Source organism: Ranitomeya imitator, chromosome 8 (genome assembly GCF_032444005.1).
Source record: "Ranitomeya imitator isolate aRanImi1 chromosome 8, aRanImi1.pri, whole genome shotgun sequence".
Lineage (NCBI taxonomy): Eukaryota > Metazoa > Chordata > Amphibia > Anura > Dendrobatidae > Ranitomeya > Ranitomeya imitator.
Window position 1 is genome coordinate 195,862,810 of NC_091289.1, and position 18,023 is coordinate 195,880,832.

Sequence of the window (18,023 nt, forward strand, 5' to 3'; positions counted from 1 at the left end):
AGATCTTGAAATTTGTTTCCAATTTCTCCAGTAAGGTTCCCTTTTCATCCTTTTTTTACTGTGGAGGGAGATGATCGGCTTAAAGGGAACCTGTCACCTGAATTTGGCGGGATCGGTTTTCGGTCATATGGGCGGAGTTTTCGGGTGTTTGATTCACCCTTTCCTTACCCGCTAGCTGCATGCTGGCCGCTATATTGGATTGAAGTTCATTCTCTGTCCTCCGTAGTACACGCCTGCGCAAGGCAATCTTGCCTTGCGCATGCGCAGTATGCTTTGCCCAACTGCGGGCAAAGCCGAAAAGCATTAGTGCGCATGCGCCGGCGCACTATGTCCCGGAACTATTTCGCTGTGTTCTGGGACATAGTGCGCCGGCGCATGCGCACTAATGCTTTTCGGCTTTGCCCGCAGTTGGGCAAAGCATGCTGCGCATGCGCAAGGCAAGATTGCCTTGTGCAGGCATGTACTACGGAGGACAGAGAATGAACTTCAATCCAATATTGCGGCCAGCATGCAGCCAGCGGGTGAGGAAAGGGTGAATCAAACACCCGAAAACCAGTCCCGCCAAATTCAGGTGACAGGTTCCCTTTAAAAAGAACCAAAACCATTATTTTGTGGCCCTCTGTCGGGAGATGTCTACGCTTTAAGTGTCTATATGTGGCCACTTAGTGGTTGGGATGTGAATTGCAGCCTGTTAAGGCTAGTGATACTGACATAACAGGAATGCGAACAGGCCTTTTGGAGGCGGATTGGGTCTGCCAATAATTTAGATTTGAATATGTAAATTATGTCTATTTCCTAAATTAGTGGAGATGAGATGGGAGCAGAGTGAAATCAAAAGGGCCCGCCAAACTAGTCCTGGCAGCGGCCCGTCCTCCGAGATCTCCGAGATCCTGTATAGTTTCGGAGCCCCTACATTGCTGCTTATCTGGACTTGGGCTTATATCTTAAGACATCTTAATTCCCAAATTGTCCCTGTACTATCAGCAAACGTTTCTGATTTCATAGATAATATGATAAATAAATCAACTGCAAATCTCTTCATGTAAAAATTATATTGCCTTTATAAATCCCACCAAAGTGCTGCCAGTGGGTGGCTCCCTGCTGTGGACTTTGCTCTCCTGCCTGTTGTTCAGCGTCATCCTCCTCTGGCAGCAGAGACAGCGGGACGGTTTTCACAATATGGGGAAGGGGCTTTGCCTTCCTACGGGAAGTGAGGACCTGTTTCCGTCTATCTACAGGAAATGGAGGGGGCTTTGGGTCTTTACATGAAGTGGGACCGGTCTTGTTACAATGTTGTGGGTCTTTGATTCTCTTCAGCAAGTAAGTTGGAATCTATAATCGATCTGCTTCTGCTCAAACTCCATACAGGTCTAACAGAGAGAGGTGGGCTATCAGTTAGGGGCAGGCGGGCTACTGAACATTAGCAGGAGCAATACATGCTGAAAAGTGATGTAAAGAAAGTCCCGACACCTATAGTGCTGGCAGAAGTTGAAGAGAAATTGCCCAAAAGTGGATAGCAAGTTATAGAGGCGAGGAATCAGGACAGTTCCTGGATATATCTGACAAGAAAAAAGACTCCAGCACTGCGAAGATATGAAAAAGGATAATAACGCTTTAGTTGTCGCACAATCCAAAAAATGATTTGGATAATAAACAATTAACAAATAATGGGCGCTGATCATTTGGAGCAGTTAACACCGCGCTGTCCTCTCTTCTAAACAATCCGTCCGATGACGCTCTCAGTTTTTGGATTACACTAAACAATGACGCGCTATTCTCTTTTTTCCGCCTCCACGTTGCGCCGGATTCTTTTTATCTTGGCGTCATGGAGCGGTATATTGTCTGAGCACCGCCTGGCACGGGGTGACGTATACCGCGTCCCAGTGTGTTTGACTGCTATGTGCGCTCTTTATAAAAGAAGGGTCTCGGGAACTTAGGGCAGCACCAATCCCACCTGCCGGACCCCCCGATAAACGCTTGCCCTCCCTCTACGCTAGCACCGTGCTGTCTGCCAGCAGCAGATTTACTCTGAAATGTGTGGGATCTGCTGATAACCGTCAGGATAACGGATATTCACGGCTGCAGTGGAATAATGTGCGATAAATCACGCGCCGTGGCCTATTTTGTCCTAATTTTCGGCTGGGGAGCGATGACAGATACAGTGTATCCAGTTGCTAGGTTGTCTCATTTTGTAAATGTTCTCTAAATGGTTACAATCTGCGAGCAGCTGTTCAGTGAATAGAACAGATATACTGCGCCGTTATAATATTACGTAACATCGCACATTGGAAGGACAAAGGTGAAGCCTGCCGCTCATTGCTATATATCCATAGGAAAGACATTAAATAACATCCAATATACTGTACATAGAGGTCACAGCGGGGCCCCGCAGTCTGAGGACCCCTTTAAGACTATAGATTACATGCGATACAAACTTGCATTATGACCCCAGAGATTCAGGTTTCGCCTCAGTAACCAATAAGCCGGAGGAGTTTATTTTCTGAGCTTCTTCTCGTCTGATTAGTTACTATGTGTCGCATAGTGATGTCTGAGCGGGGGTCCTGCGGGTTTTGTTGCCCCCTTAAGGCCACTATAATATAATACTGTACTTTATTTCTCCCACTAGAGCAAGCGCAGAAAATCGAAGGCAGATACTGAACAGGTTGGATAGGAAGGAAAGAAACATGGATTCTGCGACCTTCAGTAATAAAAACGATTACAGCCGTCATAGAAGCGGATGACGCCTCGATCCATCGTGCTGGAGATCTCTGCACTGAGCCGGCTCCAATATTTGCTGGAAATCGCTGGCGTCCATCTGTTTATCGCAGACACATGAAGCAACAGGGCACGTTCTGGAATAATCTGTAGTATTCTTCTTGTATCTGCAAAAGTAAAGCAGCGATCAGTTGTAGCCGAGGCCGGCGCCATGGAAAACGGCAAAATGTGATTCAGAAGGCGAGTAGAGAGAGTAAAAATAATTGCACACTTTTCTCTGAATTGCATCAGTATGTCGGGTTTACGGAGTAACCAAGGAGGCTAATAGCAGAGCACAGGAGCCGAATCCAATCTACTAAGTGCACAATCAGCCTCTTCAGAACACACAAAGCCCAGGATTAATATGGACTCCACTACAGGACTTGTCAACTCCTAATACAAAGAGATATTACACACAGTGATGTCACAGTACAGAGATATTACACACAGTGATGTAACAGTACAGAGGTATTACACACAGTGATGTCACAGTACAGAGGTATTACACACAGTGATGTCACAGAACAGAGATATTACACACAGTGATGTCACAGAACAGAGATAATACACACAGTGATGTCACAGTACAGAGATATTACACACAGTGATGTCACAGTACAGAGGTATTACACACAGTGATGTCACAGTACAGAGATATTACACACAGTGATGTAACAGTACAGAGGTATTACACACAGTGATGTCACAGTACAGAGGTATTACACATAGTGATGTCACAGAACAGAGATATTACACACAGTGATGTCACAGAACAGAGATAATACACACAGTGATGTCACAGTACAGAGATATTACACACAGTGATGTCACAGTACAGAGGTATTACACACAGTGATGTCACAGTACAGAGGTATTACACACAGTGATGTCACAGTACAGAGGTATTACACACAGTGATGTCACAGTACAGAGATATTACACACAGTGATGTCACAGTACAGAGATATTACACACAGTGATGTCACAGAACAGAGATAATACACACAGTGATGTCACAGAACAGAGATAATACACACAGTGATGTCACAGTACAGAGATATTACACACAGTGATGTCACAGTACAGAGGTATTACACACAGTGATGTCACAGTACAGAGGTATTACACACAGTGATGTCACAGTACAGAGGTATTACACACAGTGATGTCACAGTACAGAGATATTACACACAGTGATGTCACAGTACAGAGATATTACACACAGTGATGTCACAGTACAGAGGTATTACACACAGTGATGTCACAGTACAGAGGTATTACACACAGTGATGTCACAGTACAGAGATATTACACACAGTGATGTCACAGTACAGAGATAATACACACAGTGATGTCACAGTACAGAGATATTACATACAGTGATGTCACAGTACAGAGATATTACACATAGTGATGTCACAGTACAGAGATATTACACACAGTGATGTCACAGTACAGAGATAATACACACAGTGATGTCACAGTACAGAGATATTACACACAGTGATGTCACACCCTACAAGACCTGCCGTATACCAGGAACACTCCACAAGACCGGCCGTATACCAGGAACACCCCACAAGACCGGCCGTATACCAGGAACACCCCACAAGACCTGCCGTATACCAGGAACACCCCACAAGACCGGCCGTATACCAGGAACACTCCACAAGACCTGCCGTATAACAGGAACCCCCCACAAGACATTCCGTATACTGGGAACATCCCACAAGACCGGCCGTATACCAGGAACACCCCACAAGACCGGCCGTATACCAGGAACACCCCACAAGACCTGCCGTATACCAGGAACACCCCACAAGACCAGCCGTATACCAGGAACACTCCACAAGACCGGCCGTATACCAGGAACACCCCACAAGACCGGCCGTATACCAGGAACACCCTACAAGACCGGCCGTATACCAGGAACAGCCTACAAGACCGGCCATATACAGGGAACACCCCACAAGACCGGCCGTATACCAGGAACACCCCACAAGACCGGCCGTATACCAGGAACACCCCACAAGACCGGCCGTATAACAGGAACACCCCACAAGACCTGCCGTATACCAGGAACACCCCACAAGACATGCTGTATACCAGGAACACCCCACAAGACCGGCCGTATACCAGGAACACCCCACAAGACCGGCCGTATAACAGGAACACCCCACAAGACCTGTTGTGAATTCTGTGGCTGAGTTCACTTCTGTGGTCACAAGTGGTATTGCAGTCTCTGGGCTTCCTCCCTCAGGTGTTTTGGTGAGCTCGTTGGCTGCCTTGCTATTTAGCTCCACCTGAGTCTGTCTTCCTTGCTCCTTGTCAATGTTCCAGTGTTGGATCTGAGCTACTGCATCTTTCCTTGGGCCTGCTGCTCTGCTAGATAAGTGCTTCTAGTTTGTTTTCTGTTTTTTTCTGTCCAGCTTGCTATTGTCTTTTGCTGGAAGCTCTGAGAAGCAAAGGGGTGCACCGCCGTGCTGTTAGTTCGGCACGGTGGGTCTTTTTGCCCCTTTGCGTGGTTTTCGTTTTAGGGTTTTTTGTAGACTGCATAGTTCTCTTTGCTATCCTCGCTCTGTCTAGAATATTGGGCCTCACTTTGCTGAATCTATTTCATTCCTACGTTTGTCTTTTCATCTTGCTAACAGTCATTATATGTGGGGGGCTGCCTATTCCTTTGGGGTATTTCTCTGAGGTAAGTCAGGCTTGTATTTCTATCTTCAGGCTAGTCAGCTCCTCAGGCAGTGCCGAGTTGCATAGGTAGTTGCAAGGCGCAATCCACTGCTGCTTATAGTTGTGTGAGGATAGATCAGGTACTGCAGTCTACAGAGATTCCACGTCTCAGAGCTCGTCCTATTGTTTTTGGGTTGTTGCCAGATCTCTGTATGTGCGCTGATTACTGCACGCTGTGTTGCCTGATTGCCAGCCATAACAGTACAAGGAGCCCCACCAATGATTCCCAATAGAGGGAAAAAAGAAATCCTGACATCATTTTTTTTTCTTAGCTCTGTCTTCAGTCTTTTTTTTCCCCTAGACATTAGAGTGCTTCAGGACACAGCTGTGGACATGGATATTCAGGCTCTGTGCTCCTCAATGGATAATCTCGTTGTAAATGTACAAAAGATTCAAGATACTATTGATCAGAAATCGATGCTAGAACCAAGAATTCCGATTCCTGATTTGTTTTTTGGTGACAGAACTAAGTTCCTGAGCTTCAGAAATAATTGTAAGCTATTTTTGGCCTTGAAACCTCATTCTTCTGGTAATCCTATTCAACAGGTTTTGATTATTATTTCTTTTTTGCGCGGCGACCCACAGGACTGGGCGTTTTCTCTTGCACCAGGAGATTCTGCATTGAGTAATGTTGATGCATTTTTCCTGGCGCTCGGATTGCTTTACGATGAGCCTAATTCAGTGGATCAGGCTGAGCAAAATCTGCTGGCTTTATGCCAGGGTCAGGATGATGTAGAAGTATATTGTCAGAAATTTAGGAAATGGTCAGTACTCACTCTGTGGAATGAATCTGCACTAGCGGCTTTGTTCAGAAAGGGTCTCTCTGAAGCTCTTAAGGATGTAATGGTGGGATTTCCTATGCCTGCTGGTTTGAATGAGTCTATGTCCTTGGCCATTCAGATCGGTCGTCGCTTGCGCGAGCGTAAATCTGTGCACCATCTGGCGGTACTGCCTGAGAGTAAACCTGAGCCTATGCAGTGCGACAGGACTATGACTAAAGTAGAACGGCAAGAACACAGACGTCTGAACAGACTGTGTTTCTATTGTGGTGATTCTACTCATGCTATTTCTAATTGTCCTAAACGCACTAGGCGGTTCGATAGCTCTGCCGTTATTGGTACTGTACAGTCCAAATTCCTTTTGTCCATTACCTTAATGTGCTCTTTGTCATCGTATTCTGTCATGGCGTTTGTGGATTCAGGCGCTGCCCTGAATCTGATGGATTTGGATTATGCTAAACGTTGTGGATTTTTCTTGGAGCCTTTGCGGTGTCCTATTCCGTTGAGAGGAATTGATGCTACACCTTTGGCCAAGAATAAGCCTCAGTACTGGGCCCAGCTGACCATGTGCATGGCTCCTGCACATCAGGAAGTTATTCGCTTTCTGGTACTGCATAATTTGCATGATGTGGTCGTGTTGGGGTTGCCATGGCTACAAACCCATAATCCAGTATTGGATTGGAACTCTATGTCGGTAACCAGCTGGGGTTGTCAGGGGGTACATGGTGATGTTCCATTTTTGTCTATTTCGTCATCCATTCCTTCTGACATCCCAGAGTTCTTGTCGGACTTTCAGGATGTATTTGAAGAGTCCAAGTCTGATGCCCTACCTCCGCATAGGAATTGTGATTGTGCTATCGATTTGATTCCTGGTAGTAAATTCCCTAAGGGTCGTTTATTTAATTTGTCCGTACCTGAACACACCGCTATGCGCAGTTATGTGAAGGAATCCCTGGAGAAGGGACATATTCGCCCATCGTCGTCACCATTAGGAGCAGGGTTCTTTTTTGTAGCCAAGAAGGATGGTTCGCTAAGACCGTGTATTGATTACCGCCTTCTTAATAAGATCACTGTTAAGTTTCAGTATCCCTTGCCATTGATTTCTGACTTGTTTGCTCGGATTAAGGGGGCTAGTTGGTTTACTAAGATTGATCTTCGTGGTGCGTATAATCTGGTGAGAATCAGGCAGGGAGATGAATGGAAAACTGCATTTAATACGCCCGAGGGTCATTTTGAGTATCTGGTGATGCCGTTCGGACTTGCCAATGCTCCATCTGTTTTTCAGTCTTTTATGCATGACATTTTCCGTGAGTATCTGGATAAATTCTTGATTGTTTACTTGGATGACATTTTGATCTTCTCAGATGATTGGGAGTCTCATGTGAAGCAAGTCAGAATGGTTTTCCAGGTACTGCGTGCTAATTCCTTGTTCGTGAAGGGATCAAAGTGTCTCTTCGGTGTGCAGAAAGTTTCATTTTTGGGGTTCATCTTTTCCCCTTCTACTATCGAGATGGATCCGGTTAAGGTTCAGGCCATCCAGGATTGGACTCAGCTGACATCTCTAAAAAGTCTGCAGAAATTCCTGGGCTTTGCTAATTTTTATCGTCGCTTCATCTGTAATTTTTCTAGCATTGCCAGACCATTGACCGATTTGACCAAGAAGGGTGCTGATTTGGTTAATTGGTCTTCTGCTGCCGTGGAAGCTTTTCAGGAGTTGAAGCGTCGTTTTTGCTGTGCCCCTGTGTTGTGTCAACCTGATGTTTCTCTTCCGTTCCAGGTCGAGGTTGATGCTTCTGAGATTGGTGCAGGGGCGGTTTTGTCACAGAGAGGTTCTGGTTGCTCAGTGTTCAAACCATGTGCTTTCTTTTCCAGGAAATTTTCTGCTGCTGAGCGTAATTATGATGTGGGCAACCGAGAGTTGCTGGCCATGAAGTGGGCATTCGAGGAGTGGCGTCATTGGCTTGAGGGTGCTAAGCATCGCGTGGTGGTATTGACTGATCATAAGAACTTGACTTATCTCGAGTCTGCCAAGCGCTTGAATCCTAGACAGGCCCGTTGGTCGTTATTTTTTGCTCGTTTTGATTTTGTGATTTCATACCTTCCGGGCTCTAAAAATGTGAAGGCGGATGCTCTGTCTAGGAGTTTTGTGCCCGACTCTCCGGGGTTATCTGAGCCGGCGAGTATCCTCAAGGAAGGAGTCATTGTGTCTGCCATCTCCCCTGATTTGCGGAGAGTGTTGCAGAAATTTCAGGCTAATAAACCTGATCGTTGTCCGGCCGAGAAACTGTTCGTCCCTGATAGGTGGACTAGTAAAGTTATCTCTGAACTTCATTGTTCGGTGCTGGCCGGTCATCCAGGAATCTTTGGTACCAGGGAGTTGGTTGCTAGATCCTTCTGGTGGCCATCTCTGTCACGGGATGTGCGTGCTTTTGTGCAGTCCTGTGGAATTTGTGCTAGGGCTAAGCCCTGCTGTTCACGTGCCAGTGGGTTGCTTTTGCCCTTGCCGGTCCCGAAGAGGCCTTGGACACATATTTCGATGGATTTCATTTCTGACCTTCCCGTTTCTCAAAAAATGTCGGTCATTTGGGTGGTCTGTGATCGCTTTTCTAAAATGGTCCATCTGGTGCCCTTGGTTAAATTGCCTTCCTCCTCTGATTTGGTGCCTTTGTTCTTCCAGCATGTGGTTCGTTTACATGGCATTCCTGAGAATGTTGTTTCTGACAGAGGTTCCCAGTTTGTCTCGAGGTTCTGGCGAGCCTTTTGTGGTAGGATGGGCATTGACCTATCTTTCTCCTCGGCCTTCCATCCTCAGACTAATGGCCAGACCGAACGAACCAATCAGACCTTGGAAACATATCTGAGATGTTTTGTTTCCGCTGACCAGGATGATTGGGTGTCATTTTTGCCGTTGGCTGAGTTCGCCCTTAATAATCGGGCCAGCTCGGCTACCTTGGTCTCTCCATTTTTCTGCAATTCTGGGTTCCATCCTCGTTTCTCTTCAGGACAGGTTGAGTCTTCGGACTGTCCTGGTGTGGATTCTGTGGTGGACAGGTTGCAGCAGATCTGGACTCAGGTAGTGGACAATTTGACCTTGTCCCAGGAGAAGGCTCAGCTTTTCGCTAATCGCAGACGCCGTGTGGGACCCCGACTTCGTGTTGGGGATTTGGTTTGGTTATCTTCTCGTCATATTCCTATGAAGGTTTCCTCTCCTAAATTTAAACCTCGTTTTATTGGTCCGTATAGGATTTCTGAGATTCTCAATCCGGTGTCTTTTCGTCTGACCCTCCCAGACTCCTTTTCCATACATAATGTATTCCATAGGTCGTTGTTGAGGAGATACGTGGCACCTATGGTTCCATCTGTGGAGCCTCCTGCCCCTGTTTTGGTGGAGGGGGAATTGGAGTATATTGTGGAGAAGATTTTGGATTCTCGTGTCTCTAGACGGAAACTCCAGTATCTGGTCAAATGGAAGGGTTATGCTCAGGAAGATAATTCCTGGGTTTTTGCCTCTGATGTCCATGCCCCAGATCTTGTTCGTGCCTTTCATGTGGCTCATCCTGGTCGGCCTGGGGGTTCTGGTGAGGGTTCGGTGACCCCTCCTCAAGGGGGGGGTACTGTTGTGAATTCTGTGGCTGAGTTCACTTCTGTGGTCACAAGTGGTATTGCAGTCTCTGGGCTTCCTCCCTCAGGTGTTTTGGTGAGCTCGTTGGCTGCCTTGCTATTTAGCTCCACCTGAGTCTGTCTTCCTTGCTCCTTGTCAATGTTCCAGTGTTGGATCTGAGCTACTGCATCTTTCCTTGGGCCTGCTGCTCTGCTAGATAAGTGCTTCTAGTTTGTTTTCTGTTTTTTTCTGTCCAGCTTGCTATTGTCTTTTGCTGGAAGCTCTGAGAAGCAGAGGGGTGCACCGCCGTGCTGTTAGTTCGGCACGGTGGGTCTTTTTGCCCCTTTGCGTGGTTTTCGTTTTAGGGTTTTTTGTAGACTGCATAGTTCTCTTTGCTATCCTCGCTCTGTCTAGAATATCGGGCCTCACTTTGCTGAATCTATTTCATTCCTACGTTTGTCTTTTCATCTTGCTAACAGTCATTATATGTGGGGGGCTGCCTATTCCTTTGGGGTATTTCTCTGAGGTAAGTCAGGCTTGTATTTCTATCTTCAGGCTAGTCAGCTCCTCAGGCAGTGCCGAGTTGCATAGGTAGTTGTTAGGCGCAATCCACTGCTGCTTATAGTTGTGTGAGGATAGATCAGGTACTGCAGTCTACAGAGATTCCACGTCTCAGAGCTCGTCCTATTGTTTTTGGTTATTGCCAGATCTCTGTATGTGCGCTGATTACTGCACGCTGTGTTGCCTGATTGCCAGCCATAACAAAGACCTGCCGTATACCAGGAACACCCCACAAGACATTCCGTATACTGGGAACATCCCACAAGACCGGCCGTATACCAGGAACACCCCACAAGACCGGCCGTATACCAGGAACACCCCACAAGACCTGCCGTATACCAGGAACACCCCACAAGACCAGCCGTATACCAGGAACACTCCACAAGACCGGCCGTATACCAGGAACACCCCACAAGACCGGCCGTATACCAGGAACACCCTACAAGACCGGCCGTATACCAGGAACAGCCTACAAGACCGGCCATATACAGGGAACACCCCACAAGACCGGCCGTATACCAGGAACACCCCACAAGACCGGCCGTATACCAGGAACACCCCACAAGACCGGCCGTATAACAGGAACACCCCACAAGACCTGCCGTATACCAGGAACACCCCACAAGACATGCTGTATACCAGGAACACCCCACAAGACCGGCCGTATACCAGGAACACCCCACAAGACCGGCCGTATACCAGGAACACCCCGCAAGACATGCTGTATACCAGGAACACCCCACAAGACCGGCCGTATAACAGGAACACCCTACAAGACCGGCCGTATACCAGGAACACCTCACAAGACCTGCCGTATACCAGGAACACCCCACAAGACCTGCCGTATACCAGGAACATCTCACAAGACCGGCCGTATACCAGGAACACCCCACAAGACCGGCCGTATACCAGGAACACCCCACAAGACCGGCCGTATAACAGGAACACCCCACAAGACCTGCCGTATACCAGGAACACCCCACAAGACATGCTGTATACCAGGAACACCCCACAAGACCGGCCGTATACCAGGAACACCCCACAAGACCGGCCGTATACCAGGAACACCCCGCAAGACATGCTGTATACCACGAACACCCCACAAGACCGGCCGTATAACAGGAACACCCTACAAGACCGGCCGTATACCAGGAACACCTCACAAGACCTGCCGTATACCAGGAACACCCCACAAGACCTGCCGTATACCAGGAACACCTCACAAGACCGGCCGTATACCAGGAACACCTCACAAGACCTGCCGTATACCAGGAACCCCCCACAAGACATTCCGTATACCGGGAACATCCTACAAGACTGGCCGTATACCAGGAACACCCCACAAGACCGGCCGTATAACAGGAACACCCCACAAGACCTGCCGTATACCAGGAACACCCCACAAGCCCTGCTCCTGATGTTTGGCGGTCCCATGGATAATGAATAGAGCAAGGTCTCATTCTCAACCTCCGCTTCAATCATTCAGAGCTCTGCACATCCCCGTTCTCGGGATTGACCTTCTGATTAAGGAGAGAACTTTTAAACTTGATACAAACCCTTTAAGAAGTGTCCTGAGATTAATATCAGTCTTGTATGAAAAGCAAAAATAAAGCGCCACACAGTGGAGAAGGCAAAGTACAGCGGAGGATGGGAGGAGTAGTGATTTATATCTCACCCAACAGTTTAACTCAATTTATTAATAACATATTGCAGTCCGATTTCTCTCATTGTTGTCATAGGAACCAACTCACGATTTATTCCAATGTAATGTGTCCCTCTGTGACTTCTGTACAAGAATTTATAGTTAAAAAATTTTTTTTCATACTATCCATCTATTATCTATCATCTATTATCTATCATCTATCTATATATTATCTATCTATCTATTATCTATCTATATATTATTATCTATCTATTCTATTATCTATCTATTATCGATCTGTCATCTATCTATCATCTGTTTATTGTCTATCTATTATCTATTATCTACCATCTATTTATTGTCTATTATCTATCAGGCTTCAATGAACATCTGCGCATGAGCGGAAGTCCCAGTGATTCCCATCGTGTCTTTTACCACTCCCTGACATGCGCGTTTGTTTAATTAGGATGCAGAACTGCTGTAATTGCAGCTAGATACCTAGGTAATTTGGTTGCCATAAATATCATGCACTTGTCGGGCGATTCTGCAGCGGTCGGATGCTGCAGGGCGATGATCCCACTCCCCTCCCAGGCTGGTGCGGCAGGTTCGGCGGTGCTCAGTGGTGCAGGGGCTCTGCTGTCATTTTGTGAAAGCCCGGAGCCACCGCACTTCCGTTGCTGCGATAGATGGCCTCCAGGAAAATGGCCGCATGTGCTGATTGAGATGTTGGCAGCGAGATCTTGTCCTGAGATCTCAATCTGCGCATGCTCCACCCCCGGTGGCCATTTTCCTGGAGGCCATCCATCGCAGCAACGGAAGTGCGGGGGCTCTGGGCTTTCACAAAATGTTGGCGGAGCCCCTGCACCACTGAGCACCGCCGAACCTGCCATACCAACCTGGGATGGTATTTTCGGGGGGCTACCGCATCACAGTCATGGATGTGCGGTAAGCTGAATTCGGACTGTAAGATGGACCCCCATTTGACATATTAATTTTTTTCCTTATTTTCCTTCTGAAAATTTGGGGTGCGTCTTATGATCCGCTGCGCCTTATAGTCCGAAAAATACAGCATCTGTCTATCTATCTGACTATTATCTGTCTTCAGGAAGTCATTTTTATATTTTATACCAACCTTTTTAGATAAAACACAGAGGAAGATGAAGATGAACATTCCCTGGAAGGCATTGGAGATTGTGAAGAGATATGCGGTGACCACTGACCCATTCACCACATGCAGGACGCCAAACATCCATGTGGCACCGAGAAGGAACAGGAGAGCCAGAGACCCCCGCGCACAGGACCTGCGTTAGAATGGAAATTCATTAGCACAAGGAGCAATCATGGACGCCGGGCATATCTGGATATAAGGCGGGGGTCATGACACGGCTCGTAGGTGCTCCGATATCACCGAGCTCCCAGCAGTCGTCTCCTGCAGATCTTCTATACCCCGGTGACTGGCACCGCCATATGACTTCCTTCTAAATCTACTTCCGGCAATTCCCAAGGGTCAAAATCTGTCTTTAATAATCATGTGAAGCGTTGCCGAGCTTGGAGGAGACGCCTCTCGTATTGTCTGGCAGGTTATGAATCTTTATATATAGAATAGAAGGTAATTATCTGGGGATGTCTGTATCACTGGTTCCGGGAGGGTTTAATAATGTAAATCCGTGTGATAACTTTGTAGCAAACTTTTACATTTATTCCAGGAACTTTGAAAACTTTGGTGAAAAAAAGACGATGAAGCGTCTGTGCAATCCGACAAGCAGATGAATCTATGGTGGGATCGGGCTTCAACATAATGGCCCTGATGGCTGGAGCGAGGGACCACACTATTGGGAAGCCGACCACTCGCCACCAGTATATGACACTTCCCAACTGTTCGAAGGCTCAGACTCTTTTCACCATCCAAAAATATCAAAATTTGAACATATTGGGATTGTTGCGTTATCGTGTCAACATATATAATTATTTAATCTGTAAATTAAAGGTCATAAAAAATGAAATCACTGGAAGCAGCATCTCCCTCCCCCCCCCCCCATAAATGCTATAAAGAAAATGAAAATGTCAGATGTACAACAAAATATTAGCAAAATAAACAACAGCCGAGAAAATACAAAAAGTTACGAGTCTCAGAAAATGGCAGCACAAACTAAAGTTTCTTTCACAATGTTCCGTATTTAAATAAATCACTTTTTGTCAGTTTGTCGCACTGACGGGGAGAATGGCGTTTGCCGCATATTGAACGCCGCAAAAACAAAAATGAAAGGCGGAAATGGTTTTGAACCTTTTTACAATAATATTAATGGTGTCCTTCAAAACTACAACTGTCCCACACGAAAGAAGCCGTGGTCCGGCTGTGAGGATGGAAAGAGATAAACGTTGTGGCTCTCGGAAGAAGAAGAGGAGGAGAAAAAGAAGAAAGAAAAGCGACAATTGGCTCTCCGGGGGTCCGGTCCACATGACGGCCCACAGCACTGAGGCCACGTAAAAAGAGTCACAGAAAGATGATGGAGTTGAGGTTCGTGTTCTTCCATAGGAATTCTTCATTGTTTATTTATTTTTTTATTTGTATTTTTACAGTGTGTTGCAAAAGTATTCACACTCCCTAGTCCTTGGCTTTTTGCATATTTTGTTACATTATAACCTGTATGTAAATATTTGTGTAATCCAGGGAGAATATAGTTATGCACTCACAAGATTACAGTTATTTTCTCCTATTTGTTTGCTGAGAAAAACTCTCAAAAAAACCAGTGACATTCCAGGTCGTGAGGAAGCAAAATATGAAAAACTCCAATGGGGTGAACACTTTCCAAAGCCACTGCAGCTAAATGTATTTTATTCTTATACGCTGGCCATTATGACCTAAACCTTCATCCTTTACCTTATGTTTTCGTAGCAACTAACTTCTGGCTTCAACATGGCAGTATGACGGAAAACTTTGTAGATGATGACTCCAAATGCCATCAGGTTCACCTGCAAATGTCACAATGCAAAGAGAGAAGAACGGAAATGAACGAGCACATAATAAACAGCACAAAGTCCTTCATTTCTCATTATCTTTAACATTTCGGTTAAAACGTCATTTCCATAATGTAAAACTCTGTGATATATCAAGAACACAATCGTTCGTCCAGTCCTCTACAGTCCAATCCCTGTAGAGACGGATTCTGCAGGAAGTTCGGGGATCGGACTGCAGGGGACGGCGGGAAAGGGGTAAAGTTATTTCTGTGATGAAGACCCTCACACTGCTGGGGACGTCTAGAAGATGATTGTTCGGAGAAGAGAAGGTGATGCCACTCTGACCCTGTGTCTGCCGGCAGTAAAGGGTCCTGAGACCACTCATGTGTGGGGTCTTCTCATCCATGCAGGGGCTCACTCACAATGTGCGGGGGGGGGGGGGGGGCTTCTCATCCGTTAAGGGGGATCACTCACAATGTGCGGGGGCTTCTCATAATAATAATATTTTTTTATTTATATAGCGCCAACATATTCCGCAGCACTTTACAATAAGCGGGGACATGTACAGACAATAAATTCAGTACGAGTTAAGACAATTTAAACAGTGACATTAGGGGTGAGGTCCCTGCTCACAAGCTTACAATCTACAAGGAAATGGGGGGACACAATAGGTGAAAAGTGCTTGTTATTTCAGGTCTGGCAATTATAATAAATAGTGATTTTCATATAAAGCTGCATGATCCGGTCATCAGCCCGTGTGTTTAAGTGCAATAGTCAAGTATCAAGTGCAGTTATCGTGTGCATAGAGGGTGTGGAGACAGATGAATAGTAGGGGGCAGATTCAGAATAATATTTGGAAGGAGGGAACAGGACAAAGTTAGTTTACTGAGTAGTTGATGTGGTCGGCTTGTTTGAAGAGATGGGTTTTCAGAGCGCGCTTGAATAGGTCGGGGCTAGGTATCAGTCTGATCGTCTGGGGAAGAGCATTCCAGAGAGCTGGCGCAGCACGAGAGAAGTCTTGGAGACGGAGGTGCGAGGTTCGGATTACGGAGGATGTTTGTCTTAGGTCCTTTGTAGAACTGAGGGCACGTGTAGGGCGATAGACGGAGATGAGAGAGGAGATATAAGGCGGTGCAGAACTGTGGAGAGCTTTGTGGGTGACAGAGATGAGTTTATACAGGACCCTGTAGTGAATGGGTAGCCAGTGTAATGACTGGCACAAGATGGAGGCATCGGTGAAGCGGCTGGACAGAAATATGACCCTGGCTGCCGCATTCAAGATGGATTGCAGAGGAGAAAGTTTGGTAAGAGGGAGACCGATCAGAAGAGAGTTGCAGTAGTCCAGACGGGAATGAATAAGAGCGACAGTAAGAGTCTTAGCCGATTCAAAGGTGAGAAAAGGTCGGATTCTGGAGATGTTTTTAAGATGCAGGTGACAGGAGCGAGTGAGTGATCGGATATAGGGAGTAAAGAAAAGTTTGGTGTCGAATATGACCCCAAGACAGCGGGCATGCTGCTGGGGAGTTATGGTTGAACCCTCCAGGGTAATTTTGATGTTGGTAGAGTGAGGTTAGTAGAAGGGAGAAACACAAGTAGTTGAGTTTTGGAGAGATTTAGTTTCAGATAGAGGGAGGACATGATGTTAGAGACAGCAGACAGACAATCCTTGGTATTTTGAATTAGGGTAGGGGTGATGTCGGGGGAAGAAGTGTATAATTGGGTGTCGTCAGCATAGAGATGGTACTGGAACCCAAATCTGCTGATTGTTTGTCCAATAGGGGCAGTGTATAGAGAGAAGAGGAGGGGGCCCAGGACTGAGCCCTGCGGAACCCCGATAGTAAGGGGACGAGGAGAGGAAGAGGAGCCGGCAAAAGATACAGTGAAGGAGCGGTCAGAGAGGTAGGAGGAGAACCAGGAGAGGGCTGTGTCCTTGAGGCCTATGGAGAAGAGCATAGTGAGAAGGAGCTGGTGATCCACAGTGTCAAATGCGGCAGAGAGATCCAGGAGAATCAGCAGAGAGCAATGACCTTTGGATTTAGCTGTTATTAGATCATTAGAGACTTTAGTGAGGGCAGTTTCAGTGGAGTGTAAAGAGCGGAGACCAGATTGTAAGGGGTCAAGAAGAGAGTTATTCGATAGATAGCGGATTAGACGGGAGTGGACCAAGCGTTCCAGGAGATTAGAGATGTAGGAAAGGTTAGAGACAGGTCTGTAGTTAGCCGTGCAGTTCTGGACCAGGGATGGCTTTTTAAGTAAAGGGGTAATGATGGCATGTTTAAATGAGGAGGGAAAGATACCTGAAGAAAGAGAGAGGTTAAATATTTTAGTCAGGTGAGTGGTGACCACTGGTGAGAGAGACTGCAGGAGAGGTGAAGGAATGGGGTCACTATTGCAGGTTGTAGGCCGGGCAGAAGCGAGGAGCTTGGAAACTTCTTCTGAAACCGGCTCAAAGATGTCTAGTGAGCTTGAGGTGCGGCAGGGAAGGGGATCCAGGCACTGAGGACATTGGGCTGAGATATCCTGATGGATGTGGTTGATTTTTTCTAGTAAATAAGTGGCCAGGTCCTCACCGCTGAGATTGGTGATGGGGGCCTGTACTTTAGGTTTCAGGAGGGAGTTTAAGGTTTCAAAAAGTCATTTTGGGTTGTTGGATAGTGAGGTGATGAGGGTGGTGAAGTAGGATTGTTTGGCCAGATGAAGGGCAGAGTTATAGGTTTTGAGCATGAACTTATAGTGGATGAAGTCTTCTGCTAAGAGAGATTTTCTCCACTGCCGCTCTGTACACCTTGAGCAACGCTGAAGAAAGCGTGTTTGCATAGTGCGCCAGGGCTGCCGTTGTTTGTGTCGGGTCTTTCTGCGTGTAGAAGGTGCTGCTTCATCTAGGGCATTCTTCAGTGTAATATTGAAGTGTGACAATGCTAAGTCTGGACAGGAGAGTGAGGAGATGGGGGCTCAAGATGTGTGGAGGTTGTCCATAAGCTGCTGGGTATTA

At 46.6% G+C, this 18,023-nt stretch overlaps 1 protein-coding gene across 1 annotated transcript in view; it reads right to left on the reverse strand.

The window, feature by feature from the left end:
* Positions 1–596: 596 nt before the first annotated feature.
* The window catches only part of ADGRL4 (adhesion G protein-coupled receptor L4), a 158,946-nt gene continuing 141,519 nt past the window's right edge, over positions 597–18,023 (reverse strand). The window contains exons 14-16 of the mRNA XM_069738339.1: positions 14,955–15,046; positions 13,206–13,374; positions 597–2,882 (exon numbers count right to left, since the gene is read on the reverse strand). Of these exons, the coding sequence (XP_069594440.1) occupies positions 2,820–2,882; positions 13,206–13,374; positions 14,955–15,046 (324 nt within the window). The 3' untranslated portion in view covers positions 597–2,819. The remainder of the gene's footprint in view (positions 2,883–13,205; positions 13,375–14,954; positions 15,047–18,023) is intronic.